General features: G+C 33.5%; 1 protein-coding gene across 1 annotated transcript in view; it reads right to left on the bottom strand.

Moving 5' to 3' along the window:
• Positions 1–13,969: 13,969 nt before the first annotated feature.
• LOC100376559 (peroxisomal acyl-coenzyme A oxidase 1-like) overlaps positions 13,970–18,760 on the bottom strand; it is a 90,944-nt gene continuing 86,153 nt past the window's right edge. The window contains exons 13-14 of the mRNA XM_085504172.1: positions 18,424–18,630; positions 13,970–15,124 (exon numbers count right to left, since the gene is read on the bottom strand). Coding sequence (XP_085360298.1) covers positions 15,062–15,124; positions 18,424–18,630 — 270 coding nt within the window. The 3' untranslated portion in view covers positions 13,970–15,061. The remainder of the gene's footprint in view (positions 15,125–18,423; positions 18,631–18,760) is intronic.

Genomic DNA, 18,760 nt, shown 5'->3' on the forward strand with positions numbered 1-18,760 from the left:
GATGCTCTGAACATATGCGCAGATTTGATTAATTTTTGGTAAAAATCCGTGCATATTAATTACCTAATTTGCATGATAATTAGCTATTTTTTAGTGGTTCCATGACTGTTCCACTGATATCTAAACAACCACTCATTGGATTTTGATGAAACTTGGTACATAGATGCTCTGAACTAATGCTAGGTTTTGATTAGTTTTTGGTAATAATCCGTGGATACTAATTACCTAATTTGCATAATGATTAGTCAATTTTCGGTTTTTCCACTGATATCTCAAGTACTAATCATCACATTTCAATGAAACTTGGTACATAGATGTCATACGACACTGCACAGACCTGATAGTTTTTATGGTAATATCAGTACATATTAATTACCTAATTTGCATAATTAATTAATTTTCAGCATTTGATATAAGTAGTTAGCATTACATTTCAATGAAACTTGGTACTTACATACTCAAGGACTATGCAGAGATTGATTGTTTTCGATAAATATTTGTGCATATTAATCACCTAATTTGCATAATTAGTTAATTTTCAGCTTTTCCACGGGTATCTCAAGTACTAATCATCGCATTTCAATGAAACTTGGTACATAGATCCTTTAGGACTATGCAGAGACCTGATTAGTTTTAGGGTAAATAATTGTGCATATTAATTACCTAATTTGCATAATTAATTTTCAGCTTTTCTACTGATATCTAAAGTACTAATCATCATATTTCAATGAATCTAGAATTATGCAGACCCAATTAGTTTCCGGTAAATATTTGTGCATATTAATCACCTAATTTGCATAATTAACCAACTTTCACACTGATATCTCAGGTACTATACATCACATATCAATGAATGTACATGGATGCTGTAGGACAATAGACAGACCTGAATAATTGTGGGTTAAAATCTGTACATATTAATTACCTAATTTGCATAATTAACCAATTTTAATCTTTCACACTGATATCTAAAGTACCGTAAAAATTTCGACCGGTTTTAAATAATTTGTGTTAGAAATGTGACGTGTTTTTAGAGTCAAAATTAAGGTGCATTTTCGGACGGTCGAATTTTTCAGAATAGAAATCAGCAAAAAAAAATGGGGATGATAGACAGTGTGCTTCATTAGTTTTTAAAAAATGCAATGTCCGTCAATTGACGTAAACTTCCTCATGTTTCACGGTAAAAGCAAAGGTCGTGGCCGAGTTGTAACTCAAAATCTAAACAAAGTCATCAATCAGTGAGTATTATGACAAGCAAAACAAAACATCAAGACGCGGAGAAGAGGTCAGCACAAAACTAATAGGTCAAAAGACAAAGCTGTCTCGCACTACCTAGGAAAACTTGCGAATGTTCGAAGTACAGGTACCCATTGGACAAAAGATACATGGAAGTTTAGCAAACGATCTCCCCGACCCAGTGCAATGTATCCGGTTAGAATCAAAGCTCACGTGTCCCTTATTTGAGCACCGTACCGGTGATTTGAGGGACCAAATTCTGCCGTAAATTCGCCCTTGGATTAAAAAATATAATGGGATTTAAGAAAATAAAATGGGACTTTTAAGGTGTATTTTGGCGTCATTTTTCGGACATTTCAATCAATCCTGCCGGCTAAAATAGAGTCTAAGTTTTACCGTAGTCATTGACGTCTGTCTATTCAAGAGTACACGTGTATGATTTTTATCGTGACTAGCGTGAGCGGGTAAGCTTCCTTTCGAGAATGAGCTGTTATCACTGTGAACAATGTTAAATTATTCTTCAGATGACCAGTTTATTTTTTAAAAACAACTAATTTTTTTATTTAAAAAAAATCATGCCGTTTTCGCATCATCCAGCTTTTTGATTGGTTAATTAGCGATTTGACCTATTTGACCTAAGAGAACATGGCGGATATCCTACAGCATCAAACGTTTATACGAGACCGGAATCATTCGCTTACGATGAAACTAAGTTGACTTTTATTTGTATTTCATAACCATTCAACAAATTTATTTTGTGTACATTATTATAATCACTACTGAGTACAGTAATAATCAACAATTCAGAAACGCAGCATGCCGAGATTTTTGTGTTTGTTTTTATTTGAAACTTCGTTTATTTAGAATATATTTTCGTTACCAATAAAATAAAAATCTCTCAGTCAATCAGAAACCCGGATTCATGCCTTTGAGGAAGGTCCCGTTTGAACGCTCACATCGGTTTTTTTTTCGTTTGGGGGAAAACTAAAACTGGTCGCAATTTTCGAATAAGAATGAGTCGGCAATTTTTAGTGGAGTCGAAAATTTGGAGGTAAATAAAACACCGAAACCCGGCAAATAAATAGGCGTTCAAATTTTTAGAGGGGTCGAAATTTTGGAGTTTTCACGGTGCTAATTATTCCATTTCAATGAAACTTAGTACAAAGATGCTCTAGGACAATGTACAAACCTAATTAGTTTGGGGTAAAAATCTGTTCATATTAATTCCCTAATAAGCATAATAATTCATAATTTTTTGGTTCTAATCACATTTCAATTAAACTTGGAGACATAGATTTTCTGTTACATTGCGCAGACCTCATTAGTTTTACACTCAAATCTGGTCATATTAATTTTCTGATTTGCATAATTAGTTTTCAGCTAAGTAATTTCGAATTATATTTAATGTGTCTCCAATACTCTCAGCACATGGGAGTTCTTTCTAAGCTTTCTTTGATTAATTTTATTTTCAATAATAGCTTTACATATGTTTTTAATTTTATTTTCAATAATAGCTTTACATATGTTTTTAATTTTGTTTTCAATAATAGCTTTACATATGTTTTTAATTTTGTTTTCAATAATAGCTTTACATATGTTTTTAATTTTGTTTTCAATAATAGCTTTACATATGTTTTTAATTTTGTTTTCAATAATAGCTTTACATATGTTTTTAATTTTATTTTCAATAATAGCTTTACATATGTTTTTAATTTTGTTTTCAATAATAGCTTTACATATGTTTTTAATTTTATTTTCAATAATAGCTTTACATATGTTTTTAATTTTGTTTTCAATAATAGCTTTACATATGTTTTTAATTTTGTTTTCAATAATAGCTTTACATATGTTTTTAATTTTATTTTCAATAATAGCTTTACATATGTTTTTAATTTTGTTTTCAATAATAGCTTTACATATGTTTTTAATTTTGTTTTCAATAATAGCTTTACATATGTTTTTAATTTTGTTTTCAATAATAGCTTTACATATGTTTTTAATTTTGTTTTCAATAATAGCTTTACATATGTTTTTAATTTTATTTTCAATAATAGCTTTACATATGTTTTTAATTTTGTTTTCAATAATAGCTTTACATATGTTTTTAATTTTGTTTTCAATAATAGCTTTACATATGTTTTTAATTTTATTTTCAATAATAGCTTTACATATGTTTTTAATTTTATTTTCAATAATAGCTTTACATATGTTTTTAATTTTGTTTTCAATAATAGCTTTACATATGTTTTTAATTTTGTTTTCAATAATAGCTTTACATATGTTTTTAATTTTGTTTTCAATAATAGCTTTACATATGTTTTTAATTTTATTTTCAATAATAGCTTTACATATGTTTTTAATTTTATTTTCAATAATAGCTTTACATATGTTTTTAATTTTATTTTCAATAATAGCTTTACATATGTTTTTAATTTTATTTTCAATAATAGCTTTACATATGTTTTTAATTTTGTTTTCAATAATAGCTTTACATATGTTTTTAATTTTGTTTTCAATAATAGCTTTACATATGTTTTTAATTATATTTTCAATAATAGCTTTACATATGTTTTTAATTTTGTTTTCAATAATAGCTTTACATATGTTTTTAATTTTGTTTTCAATAATAGCTTTACATATGTTTTTAATTATATTTTCAATAATAGCTTTACATATGTTTTTAATTTTGTTTTCAATAATAGCTTTACATATGTTTTTAATTTTATTTTCAATAATAGCTTTACATATGTTTTTAATTTTGTTTTCAATAATAGCTTTACATATGTTTTTAATTATATTTTCAATAATAGCTTTACATATGTTTTTAATTTTATTTTCAATAATAGCTTTACATATGTTTTTAATTTTGTTTTCAATAATAGCTTTACATATGTTTTTAATTATATTTTCAATAATAGCTTTACATATGTTTTTAATTTTGTTTTCAATAATAGCTTTACATATGTTTTTAATTTTATTTTCAATAATAGCTTTACATATGTTTTTAATTTTGTTTTCAATAATAGCTTTACATATGTTTTTAATTTTATTTTCAATAATAGCTTTACATATGTTTTTAATTTTATTTTCAATAATAGCTTTACATATGTTTTTAATTTTATTTTCAATAATAGCTTTACATATGTTTCGCCATCTTATGTAAGCTCAAATCACCAATTTCACGCCTGGTGTGCCATTGCAAGAAGATTTAGGTAACAACTACCGTACTCCCAACAAATATCGAATGGTTCTAGTTTGAACTAAATCATACCCAGCATATTCTGTTCAGTTATTGTAATAGAATTTATATATCTTGTATATAGAAAAATAAATCGAGATAGTGTGACACGTAACAGCCAGTTATCCCAATACGAGGAAAGTAATGGTACTATTAAATGGAACACTCTGTTTTTTACAAAGATTGGTATGTTTGAAAGATTTAGTTGGTTAGCAAATCTGTAAGTATTCTTCAAATATATTGACACCTTTTAATTGACAATTAGTCTGTACAATCTTCGTATAACAATCAACATGCATGTTTTGGTTGCTGAAGAGCTTCCATTATTAACCAATATTTGTTGAGTATAGGCGATAACAACTCACACGTCAGTGTTGTTTTATTCTTACTCTCAGGGAACTTTCTGGTAATGGTATTGAATCTTTTTTACCAGGAACATTTGGTGGATTATCTAACCTACTAGTCTTGTGAGTCGCACCTATGATTAGTAACTTGTTTTCACCATATGAAATGTACAAGTGGTCTAAGTTGTAATTAGCTGCTTTCAGTCTAGTCAAATGGCACAATATATCAATGGTGATTGATTAAATGTTTTACTTGCAGAAATCTTAAAAACAACAGATTATTTGGTTTGCAACCTAGATCGTTTGATGGTTTGTCAAAACTTCGAAAATTGTAAGTATATTTATTCACATGTTTCTAGACATTGCTTTTAATTTACGGGTCATTTGTATTTTAATATTGTTTTAGACAATCGGATTATAATGTATCATAAACTGCGTTTTCCAGACACAGGATATTCGTTAGATGGAAAATTAAAACCACTAATATGCACGTTGTACAGTTGCACTGTACCAAAAACAACCAGCGTTATTGAATATGAAATTATGTCATTGTGTAATATAGAGTTCGTTGTTATGCCATAATCATAATCCGATGTCTTCATTAACATAAAGTATCAAACTAAAATAGTACAAATTACATATTGCATCTTTTAATACTACTAAACTTTTGGCCGTGAATGAATGCATACTGTTGGACATACATTGTACGTTGTTTAGTACATTAAATAAAAACAGTTTTCTCATGGTTGTTTTTTCAGATTGTTGACTGGAAACCCGATATTATCCATAGAAAATAATGCATTTGTTGGGCTCTCATCACTCACGTCTTTGTAAGTATAATAATCGATTCAAGGCGAAGAATTCCAATTAAGCACTACTGAGTATGTTAGTGCAAGTATACGAACTGCATTGTGGGAGATAGCCTCCTATTGTTTATAGATGGGAAACATAGATTGATGTGCGCTCTAGTGGTTTGGATTTATAATTTTTAGTCACATTTACAGCATTTTTTGCGGCATAAGTGTGCCAAAAACGAATTAAAGATGTGTACCACTTTTTATATAAAAAGTAGAGTTAGGCTGTACTGCATCGGAGTGATATTGTTCATACTGTAACAATAGAGGGCGTTGTGACAATTGTTGAAACATTTGATTATAATAATGTATTTGAATATTTAATGTAAAGTAAACAGGTATCAGACATTTGTCATTTTTATTTTACAAAATAGATAATACAACTTAAGTAAGTTATAAATGACTGACATTTGTTATTTCATTACTGTAATATAGCTAATTTAGAAAGTACATGTGTTGTATATTAATATCTTTGTAATCCCATTTTTTGCACAATTCCTCTATTTACACGCACTCATGAGCTAACACAAATATTGCAATATACATTCGTCTGTTTTTAATTATATATTCAAATAACTCATATGATGTTTATATATTCAAAGAAACTTAAGTGGATTGTTGTTGAGTACATTAACCAACGGAGTATTTAATGGTCTGTTTATTACAGAACTGTGAGTATATTTACACGGTATTTTACTAACATAGTATTTTATAATGTACATTTGGTTTGATGTCTATAATATAATCAATACTAGTGCGTACAAACGTAATTCGTTATTAAATAGATCATATATCTGGCTTGTTAATATACTGTGAGTTAAATAGAGAACATAAATAGAGAACAACAAATAAAATATCATTAAAATTGAGATTATCTGTCATACAGTTCAAATGCCACCATATATCAATTACCTTCACTACATATGTATTGTTACAGGGACATCAGTAATAATAAAATTGTTATTCATGGTGATACGCGTTTCTTCAAGCCTCTCACTAACCTGACAAAATTGTAAGTACTTACTACCAATCTGCTCATTGAATCACATTGCATTTTTGAATCAAACAATGTGAGTCTTTGCAGTTAGTCTGTCTGTATGTGTGTGTATATGTACGTGTCTGTCCGTTCCACTGATATTCCAAGAACCGTATGTTGGTTTTCAATGAAACTTGGTACATAGATGCTCTGGACAGAGTTTTGGGTAAAAATGTGTGCATATTAATCAACTAATTGCATAATTAGTTAATTTTCGGCTTTTACACTGATATCACAAGTACTAATTATCCCATTTCAATGAATCTTGGTCATAGATGTTCTATGACAATCCACAAACCTGATTAGTGTTGGGTGAATAGCAGTGCATAGTAATCACCTAATTTGCATAATATTAATTACCTCATTTGCCAATTTTCAGCTTTTACGCTGATATCTCATGTACTAATTATTCCATTTCAATGAAACGTGGTACATTGATGCTCTAGAACAATGCACAGACCTGCTTAGTTTTGGGTTAGAATCAGATCAGATTAAAATTAGATTAGTTACCTAATTTGCATAATGATTTATATTTTTTGGTTCTAATCACATAGTTGGTCTGTGACAGATCTAATTAGTTTTAGGTTCATATACATCTATAATAATTACCTAATTTGCATAATAATTTACTTTTCAGCTTTATACTAATTTAGTTAGGATTACTCATCACATTACGATTAAATGTTGTACATGTGCATTCTGAAACAATACACAGACCTATATATATGCATAATAAATGCTTAATTTGTATAATAATTCATTTTGTTCACAGACGTGATTAGTTTAATGTTGATAAAGATGCATATTGATTATCTAATATTTCTGATATCTAAAAAAATCTGATTTAAATTGAATTCACCACAATTAGACTAAAAACCATGGATGACAAATAAAATGTATTTTCTGTATGTATTATAATTTTGATAATGTGAATCACATTGTTTTCATGTTTTGCATCTCAAATAGCAGACAAATATTAGTTGACAAGCTTCTCGTTTGAAAAACAAATCTTAAATTTTGAATTACGTTTAATGTGTCTACAATACTCTAAGCACACGGGAGTTCTTTCTCAGCTTTCTTTGATTAAACAATGTAGTTCACAAATATTTCAATATTAATACTATGTCTAATACTATCAACATACAATCCTGTCAATACTAATTATTTTTGCTATTACGATTTATTATTATAATATATTGTATTGCATGTAGTAGCTTCAAATGCAAGCAGGTTATTGATACATCTGAATATATCAAGTTTAGTAAATTCTTCTTTTTTTCATTTCAGATATTCGGATGAATATTTCTTCTGTTGCCTAGCAACTACGTATACTCACGCTGCTGATTCGCTAGAGTGCACCCCTGAGGCTGATATGTTTAGTTCCTGTGAGGAGCTGATGGAAAGTGAGGTGTTGCGAATCTGTGTGTGGATTCTTGGATTGAGTGCATTTCTGGGTAACATCTTCGTCATAATTTGGCGAATGAGAGACACTAAGGAAAGGGAAAAGGGACACTCTATTTTGATTGTAAATCTGGGTTGTGCTGATTTTCTGATGGGCATTTATATGCTGATAATAGCGTCTGTTGATATGCTATATCGTGGCAATTATAGTGTATATGATTATGATTGGCGACATAGTTGGTTGTGTAATCTGTGTGGCTTTCTATCCACGGTATCTAGTGAAGTGTCGGTCTTTACGTTGACTGTTATTACGGCGGACCGTTTCATTTGCATAGTGTTTCCATTCAGCACGAGGAAAATGAACAAACAATCAGCGTACAAAACATGTCTTCTGGGTTGGATTATTGTTATAATGATAGCAGCAATACCCATGCTTCCAATAAATTATTTTGGGAATGGATTTTATGCACGAACCGGTGTATGTCTGCCGCTGCAGCTCACGAGTGCCACTCCTCCTGGCTGGGAATATTCTATCGCAATATTCCTTGTTATCAACCTGATATCGTTTTTTATGATATTTATTGCGTATCTGGTCATGTTTGTGGTAGTAAAGAAATCTTCCAGTAGAGTTGCATGTGGTAATCGTAGAGGAGACGCCGCAATTGCTCGGCGAATGACAGCCATCGTTATGACTGACTTTTTCTGTTGGGTTCCAATTATTATTATGAGTATAGTTGGAATGTGTGGTGGATACATACCACGCGACCTGTACGCAGTCACTGCTGTGTTCATATTACCACTGAATTCTTCTATCAATCCAATACTCTACACTGTTTCCACAATTAAATTCAGGAAGAGAAATGCAACGTCTGTTGACAGTACAGAGAGAATGGCGTTGTCCCAGGCAAAGCGTAACGAGAAGTATAACAGCAGACTATCTGGTAGGTCAATGACATCTGTAACAATAACATCTCACAATAATCTGTATAGGCATTGTTAGAACATACATATTTCCTTGTTAATAGACACACTCATTAAAGAAGTTTGCATCTGACAGCCTGGTTCTTATTGTGGATATGTGGTGACGAATTCACTTTCCAATATAAAAGAGTAATGTATTTTCCAAGCACATTTTTCACTGAACTCGCGTTGGAAACCCATCTTTTTATATATATTTCCTCCTATCATAGTTATAAGAGCTCTTGGTAATGGTCGTTTTCTACCTCTGATACTTGAGGGACATTCCACTGAATTTCGACTTCGACCATTGAAGCACTACCTATTATATGGACAGACTCTCTCGACACGTGACGTAACAAACATATCACGCGATATTGCTGAATCTATTGAGATGCTACATAAAATGAAATTGGTTCACACACAGATCAATGAAGATCATGTATTAATTGAAGAAACGTACCAGGTACATATGATTCAAGGAAAACAATTAAAAAAAAGGTTCATTGCACTGATGTTGTGCATTTGAAAATATGTGATCGGTTAAAGCGGGGGAGTTGTCACCTGCGCATGCGTCAGGTGGCCATAGCGTGCCATTGTTTACAAACAAATGTCTACCCATGAGCCTTGGCGGTTTTAGCGTCTGTTGTTATCGTCGCTTGGAACTCAATTCCCACGCGTGCGCAGGTGATGACCCTCCCACTTTAAACACAGCTGTACATCTAAATTAACTAATAGTGTGTTCTTTTCAATTTTCTAGGGAGCTCCTCTGCACGCACACCTAATCGGAACTCCGTCAATATCTGAAACGGCCAAAAATGGTTACTCGACAGACGTATTTCAGTTCGGTAGACTGGTGGAATCTCTTGTAAAGCAAATTCAAAACAAAACTGTGCTTGATGTGTAATACGAATACCATGACTGACATAATTTCTAGGTAATCGGAAGATTGGAAATTACATTTAAAATTGATGTTATTTGTTATCGGAAAATGAAATCAAAAGATGTAATTATAGTGATGTTGTTGTAATGTTGTTTGGTCATCAATTGCCAAATTCATTTTTCCTTCAACCAGTGACTAAAATAGAAATGAATAATACTCTTCTCCGATTAAACAGCAAAAGAAGCTGGTGGGTGGGATAACTTATCACCAAGATGTCTTATTGATGCTGCGGATATTATTAGCAGTCCTTCAGCCCATATTATCAATTGTTTGTTTACGTCTGGCATTTCCCCCTCTTTACTAAAGGTTGTCAAAGATATGTCCATTTTCAAAAAAGACCAGTTAGGAAAATATAGGCCAGTCTCAATTCTACCCCTGTTTAGCAAAGTTATTGAAAGTATTGCCAATAAACAATTCCTTGCATATTTAGAAAAGTATATCCTGTTCAAGCATCGGTATGGTTTCAGAAAGAATCATATTACTAAGCTGTCATTGATTAAACTACCGGTAGTTAATTATTTATTGTGTCAAAGTGATCAGGGTAATCCAACACTTGGTTTGTTCATTGATTTTAGCAAAGCTTTCGACACAATTGACCATGAAATTTTGCTATCCAAGCTATAGGTTTAGGGGTCCAAGTCAAAATTGGATTAAAAACTACTTACATGGCCGTTCACAATATGTGTATTCCAGGGGTACCTCATCAACAAAAGCTAATATTTGCCACAGGGTTCCACAAGGGTCAGTCTTAGGTCCCACACTCTTTCTCATTTATATAAATGATCTACCTAACTCTCCAACTTTCTTTTCGCTGATTATTCAAATCTTTTTCATACTTATTCAGGAACAGGTGATATTGATCTTACTCATGTGACATCAACTCTAAATAAGGTGCAATTATGGTGCGACTCAAATAGATTAATGATCAACAGTAAAAAAACAAATTTCATTTCAGGGGAAAAGAAACAACTTAGACTGTCTGGCTCTGTTAGTATCCGAGGAACGGAAATAAATGAGTTGGATAATGTCACATTCGTGGGGTAGTTTTAGATAGACACCTTTGACTTATCATATACAAATTAATAAACAGATCCGAATGAAATGTGGTATCTTATACAGACTCCGTTTGGACACAGTCCCTCTAGTTTGGGGTAGTACCTCTAGTTTGGGGTAGTACCTCTAGTTTGGGGTAGTACCTCTAGTTTGGGGTAGTCCCTCTAGTTTGGGGTAGTCCCTCTAGTTTGGGGTAGTCCCTCTAGTTTGGGGTAGTACCTCTAGTTTGGGGTAGTCCCTCTAGTTTGGGGTAGTCCCTCTAGTTTGGGCACAGTCCCTCTAGTTTGGGCACAGTCCCTCTAGTTTGGGGTAGTACCTCTAGTTTGGAGTAGTCCCTCTAGTTTGGGGTAGTCCCTCTAGTTTGGGCACAGTCCCTCTAGTTTGGGGTAGTACCTCTAGTTTGGGGTAGTACCTCTAGTTTGGGGTAGTCCCTCTAGTTTGGGGGTAGTCCCTCTAGTTTGGGGTAGTCCCTCTAGTTTGGGGTAGTACCTCTAGTTTGGGGTAGTCCCTCTAGTTTGGGGTAGTCCCTCTAGTTTGGGGTAGTATCTCTAGTTTGGGGTAGTCCCTCTAGTTTGGGGTAGTACCTCTAGTTTGGGGTAGTACCTCTAGTTTGGGGTAGTCCCTCTAGTTTGGGGTAGTCCCTCTAGTTTGGGGTAGTCCCTCTAGTTTGGGCACAGTCCCTCTAGTTTGGGGTAGTACCTCTAGTTTGGGGTAGTCCCTCTAGTTTGGGGTAGTCCCTCTAGTTTGGGGTAGTCCCTCTAGTTTGGGGTAGTCCCTCTAGTTTGGGGTAGTACCTCTAGTTTGGGGTAGTACCTCTAGTTTGGGGGTAGTCCCTCTAGTTTGGGGTAGTCCCTCTAGTTTGGGGTAGTACCTCTAGTTTGGGGTAGTACCTCTAGTTTGGGGTAGTCCCTCTAGTTTGGGGTAGTACCTCTAGTTTGGGGTAGTACCTCTAGTTTGGGGGTAGTCCCTCTAGTTTGGGGTAGTCCCTCTAGTTTGGGGTAGTACCTCTAGTTTGGGGTAGTACCTCTAGTTTGGGGTAGTACCTCTAGTTTGGGGTAGTCCCTCTAGTTTGGGGTAGTCCCTCTAGTTTGGGGTAGTACCTCTAGTTTGGGGTAGTCTCTCTAGTTTGGGGTAGTCTCTCTAGTTTGGGGTAGTATCTCTAGTTTGGGGTAGTACCTCTAGTTTGGGGTAGTCCCTCTAGTTTGGGGTAGTCCCTCTAGTTTGGGGTAGTACCTCTAGTTTGGGGTAGTCCCTCTAGTTTGGGGTAGTACCTCTAGTTTGGGGTAGTACCTCTAGTTTGGGGTAGTACCTCTAGTTTGGGGTAGTCCCTCTAGTTTGGGGTAGTCCCTCTAGTTTGGGGTAGTCCCTCTAGTTTGGTGTAGTCCCTCTAGTTTGGGGTAGTCCCTCTAGTTTGGGGTAGTACCTCTAGTTTGGGGTAGTCCCTCTAGTTTGGGGTAGTCCCTCTAGTTTGGGCACAGTCCCTCTAGTTTGGGGTAGTCCCTCTAGTTTGGGGTAGTCCCTCTAGTTTGGGGTAGTCCCTCTAGTTTGGGGTAGTACCTATTCAATGCATTTAAATTGTTTATTGGGTGGCCACAAGTAAATAGTCTGTAGAATGTTGTTTAATTCACGCAACGAAAAAAAAGCTAATCTTTTTTCATAACTACATATTCTTGACACATTTAAACTTCATAAACTCTAAGTCGCTACATTCATTCATAATCTTACTTATCAAGATTCATCCCATTCATTGTGTGATTACTTTTGACCACTTGAACATCACCACGACACTAAACAACGCCAGCAACATTTCTATCTTGACAGAGCTAACACAACGTCTGGACAGTTTGCTACTTATCCCCTCCACATACGATCAATACGAAATGTATCGAAATTTAGAAAACTTTTGAAATTACATTTATTGCATGAAAATAATTAAAGTTATTTAGCTATAATTTATTTATTTAATTATTTTATTCATTCATTCATTTATTCACTCGCTCCAAGTTGCTCACATACTTAGTTTTGTTTACAAAGGCTGGGCTCAGACTGGACTAGCTATAACTTTTTTTCCTGAAGCCCCTTTCATCGATTTTCTGTGACATAGAATTATATCATACCAAATATTGTATTTCTTACTTCAGGATGAATAAACGTATTATTATTATTATTATTATAATGACTTACTTAGTTTAAATATGTCCTATTCTAAGACGAATTCACATTCACGAAAACAAATCAACACAATCATTTATTCAATCAGTTAAATATTTCAGATGACGTATCTCCATTAAAGGGCGGTGGTCGTCGCGCAGCACGTGTTCGAATTTCATGTAAACAATGTATTATAAACGCGTTGTGTACTTCGTTTCATATCAACCAGGACGCGGCACGACGACCACGGACATTTAAAGAAATATTGAACAATGTTGCTAGGACATTAAATAATTGTTCTTAATTTCAAAGTGGTAATGGATTTGTAAATTTGTAGTTTTTGAATGGTATTAACAATTGTGGCTGGAGTTGGACAAGATAAATCATCCAGAGAATTAGTCAGCCCCTGTAAGATAGTGAATGTCCCATGGCTGCATCAAATATATTTGATCGTCTTTATCGATCAGCTACGTCAATGTAGAGAAGAAACACTTGTTCTCCTCAAAACAATTTTGTTAACGGCAGGATATTCCCAATGTACGTGCCAAATGAATCAGTATATGACCCCACAAATTATTACATTTTACAGAGTGTTTCCTAACTAAGAGTTTTACCATTTGTTTCAACATTAAATTGGGCTGAGATTCCAACTTGTTACTGGGTAATAATATATCGAGTATGAAAAAGATTGAATAATGAGTTATTGTAAACGTAAGAGTCTGTAACAATGACAAACATTTAAAGGTAGAAACAATATTACCAAGCAAGCTATTTTTTGTTTATTATTAGATTTTAATATTCGTCTATACAGCATGTCATATATTTGATGAGAAAGAAAATAACATATATTACTGATTAAAAATGATTGTTTCTTAAAAAATATACATTTCATAAATCTGCAATGCTTTTGAAAATTAATCTGAGACAGCTAATGAAGAAAAATGTTGCATTTCTAAAAAATTGTAATTAAAAACATCATCAAGAGTGCTACAGCTTTTATGTTTGCTTTCTTAGGCCTTGCCTTCAATAACATGGTCATCAACAATTGGCATCTACCAGTGTCTGCCTTGAATGGTTAATTATGATTTTAAAAGTGCATTGACTAAGAATTATCAACAACAAAATGTTGATATGGTTATCAGGAAAAAAATACAAATAATAACATTACATAAATTAAGACTCCCAAATTTTGGGGATTGTCATGCATTTATAAAGATCCCATACTACTTGTACCAATATATACACATATATATCCAATGTGTTCTTTATTTAAACACGAATTGCAGTGACAGCGACAGTTTGCAATGATACTAAGCAATTGTAATAGCACCAATTGTAATGGTAAATAGTAAATATTAGTTTATGTTCGTCCATATTTAAATATAATTTACTAATTACAAACTAAGGCTGCCTTGTTCACTTGAGAGAACACATCTCAAGATAATCAAAGAATGGATTATCTGACATAATAATTATGAATTTTCAATATAGAAACATTAATTTTAATAATTAATCTTTTTTCAGAGCTGACTTTTGTTGAGTTGAAGCCAAAATAGATCAGAAAGGGTTAAGAGTAAAATGAATTATTTTACAGTGTTTTTTTTGTGAATTATGAAAATTATTTATTAATATAACATTTCTCATATTTGAAGTAACTGATCGAAAGATATTGCTTCACAAATGTGTATACATGTAAATAATTTGAAAATGTTAATGGCAAATGTTTTTTTTCTTCAAGTTGCTTGAAAACAATTTTTATTTATGTTTCTAGCAATCCATGTTCAAACTTATCAATTAATATGCTACAATTGAAAGTGCTACAATTTTAAGTGATTTGTTCATCTTGTTTTACAACTTAGCCTTGCTAGATTGCATCATTGGACGAAGATATTTATAATAGGAGTCATGCACCTGTAAGACAAAAACAGAATATACTACATTAGAGAAAAGTATTGCATTGATATGTACATTTGAATAGTTAATTGCACCTCGTAGCCATGCTTGTTTCAAGTGTAACAGCCACACATAGACATTATAAAATCACACACAAGTTATACTAACTTCAGTCTCATTGAGTGGAGAATTCTTGGTCCATTCGTACATATATATAGCTTCATATACATTATAAAGGTCACACACAAGTTATACTAACCTCAGTCTCATTGAGAGGAGAATTCTTTGCCCATTCATACATAGCTTCATAGACATTATAAAGGTCACACACAAGTTATACTAACCTCAGTCTCATTGAGTGGAGAATTCTTTGCCCATTCATACATAGCTTCATCGACATTATAAAGGTCACACACAAGTTATACTAACCTCAGTCTCATTGAGTGGAGAATTCTTTGCCCATTCATACATAGCTTGATATACATTATAAAGGTCACACACAAGTTATACTAACCTCAGTCTCATTGAGTGGGGAATTCTTTGCCCATTCATACATAGCTTCATATACATTATAAAGGTCACACACAAGTTATACTAACCTCAGTCTCATTGAGTGGAGAATTCTTTGCCCATTCATACATAGCTTCATATACATTATAAAGGTAACACACAAGTTATACTAACCTCAGTCTCATTGAGTGGGGAATTCTTTGCCCATTCATACATAGCTTCATAGACATTATAAAGGTCATACACAAGTTATACTAACCTCAGTCTCATTGAGTGGAGAATTCTTTGCCCATTCATACATAGCTTCATAGACATTATAAAGGTCACACACAAGTTATACTAACCTCAGTCTCATTGAGTGGAGAATTCTTTGCCCATTCATACATAGCTTCATCGACATTATAAAGGTCATACACAAGTTATACTAACCTCAGTCTCATTGAGTGAAGAATTCTTTGCCCATTCATACATAGCTTCATAGACATTATAAAGGTCACACACAAGTTATACTAACCTCAGTCTCATTGAGTGGAGAATTCTTTGCCCATTCATACATAGCTTCATAGACATTATAAAGGTCACACACAAGTTATACTAACCTCAGTCTCATTGAGTGGAGAATTCTTTGCCCATTCATACATAGCTTCATAGACATTATAAAGGTCACACACAAGTTATACTAACCTCAGTCTCATTGAGTGGGGAATTATTGGCCCATTCATACATAGCTTCATAGACATTATAAAGGTCACACACAAGTTATACTAACCTCAGTCTCATTGAGTGGAGAATTCTTTGCCCATTCATACATAGCTTCATAGACATTATAAAGGTCACACACAAGTTATACTAACCTCAGTCTCATTGAGTGGAGAATTCTTTGCCCATTCATACATAGCTTCATAGACATTATAAAGGTCACACACAAGTTATACTAACCTCAGTCTCATTGAGTGGGGAATTATTGGCCCATTCATACATAGCTTCATAGACATTATAAAGGTCACACACAAGTTATACTAACCTCAGTCTCATTGAGTGGGGAATTCTTTGCCCATTCATACATAGCTTCATCGACATTATAAAGGTCACACACAAGTTATACTAACCTCAGTCTCAATGAGTGGAGAATTCTTGGCCCATTCATACATAGCTTCATAGACATTATAAAGGTCACACACAAGTTATACTAACCTCAGTCTCAATGAGTGGAGAATTCTTGGCCCATTCATACATAGCTTCATAGACATTATAAAGGTCACACACAAGTTATACTAACCTCAGTCTCATTGAGTGGGGAATTCTTTGCCCATTCATACATAGCTTCATAGACATTATAAAGGTCACACACAAGTTATACTAACCTCAGTCTCATTGAGTGGGGAATTCTTTGCCCATCCATACATAGCTTCATCGACATTATAAAGGTCACACACAAGTTATACTAACCTCAGTCTCAATGAGTGGAGAATTCTTGGCCCATTCATACATAGCTTCATAGACATTATAAAGGTCACACACAAGTTATACTAACCTCAGTCTCATTGAGTGGGGAATTCTTTGCCCATTCATACATAGCTTCATGGACATTATAAAGGTCATACACAAGTTATACTAACCTCAGTCTCATTGAGTGGAGAATTCTTGGCCCATTCATACATAGCTTCATAGACATTATAAAGGTCACACACAAGTTATACTAACCTCAGTCTCATTGAGTGGAGAATTCTTTGCCCATTCATACATAGCTTCATAGACATTATAAAGGTCACACACAAGTTATACTAACCTCAGTCTCATTGAGTGGGGAATTATTGGCCCATTCATACATAGCTTCATAGACATTATAAAGGTCACACACAAGTTATACTAACCTCAGTCTCATTGAGTGGAGAATTCTTTGCCCATTCGTACATAGCTTCATAGACATTTTAAAGGTCATACACAAGTTATACTAACCTCAGTCTCATTGAGTGGAGAATTCTTGGCCCATTCATACATAGCTTCATAGACATTATAAAGGTCACATACAAGTTATACTAACCTCAGTCTCATTGAGTGGAGAATTCTTTGCCCATTCATACATAGCTTCATAGACATTATAAAGGTCACACACAAGTTATACTAACCTCAGTCTCATTGAGTGGGGAATTCTTTGCCCATTCATACATAGCTTCATCGACATTATAAAGGTCATACACAAGTTATACTAACCTCAGTCTCATTGAGTGGAGAATTCTTTGCCCATTCATACATAGCTTCATAGACATTATAAAGGTCATACACAAGTTATACTAACCTCAGTCTCATTGAGTGGAGTATTCTTGGCCCATTCATACATAGCTTCATAGACATTATAAAGGTCACACACAAGTTATACTAACCTCAGTCTCATTGAGTGGAGAATTGTTGGCCCATTCATACATAGCTTCATAGACATTATAAAGGTCACACACAAGTTATACTAACCTCAGTCTCATTGAGAGGAGAATTCTTTGCCCATTCATACATAGCTTCATAGACATTATAAAGGTCACACAAGTTATACTAACCTCAGTCCCATTGAGTAGAGAATTCTTTGCCCATTCATACATAGCTTCATCGACATTATAAAGGTCATACACAAGTTATACTAACCTCAGTCTCATTGAGTGGGGAATTCTTTGCCCATTCATACATAGCTTCATAGACATTATAAAGGTCACACACAAGTTATACTAACCTCAGTCTCATTGAGTGGAGAATTCTTTGCCCATTCATACATAGCTTCATAGACATTATAAAGGTCATACACAAGTTATACTAACCTCAGTCTCATTGAGTGGAGAATTCTTGGCCCATTCGTACATAGCTTCATAGACATTACCATCATATTTACCAAGCTTAGAGCACAATAGCTCATCACGGAAATCGAAGGCATCAACTAAAGCTACAGCATTGATACGGATTTTGTCTAAGAGTTTCCCCACAAGAGATTGCACCATGTCCAGCTGCTTGCCATTCATATAACCATCCTATAATATCAACATTAAACATAGCGTAACTATAGCAGCCTTGCCCATGATATCACTATTTTGAACCATAATGGATGCTTGGCCAACCCATAATGAATGAAAGCACACTTTGTGTGAGGCGTTTGTCAAG

Source organism: Saccoglossus kowalevskii, chromosome 10 (genome assembly GCF_978046115.1).
Source record: "Saccoglossus kowalevskii chromosome 10, keSacKowa6.1, whole genome shotgun sequence".
In the NCBI taxonomy this organism is placed as follows: Eukaryota; Metazoa; Hemichordata; class Enteropneusta; family Harrimaniidae; genus Saccoglossus; species Saccoglossus kowalevskii.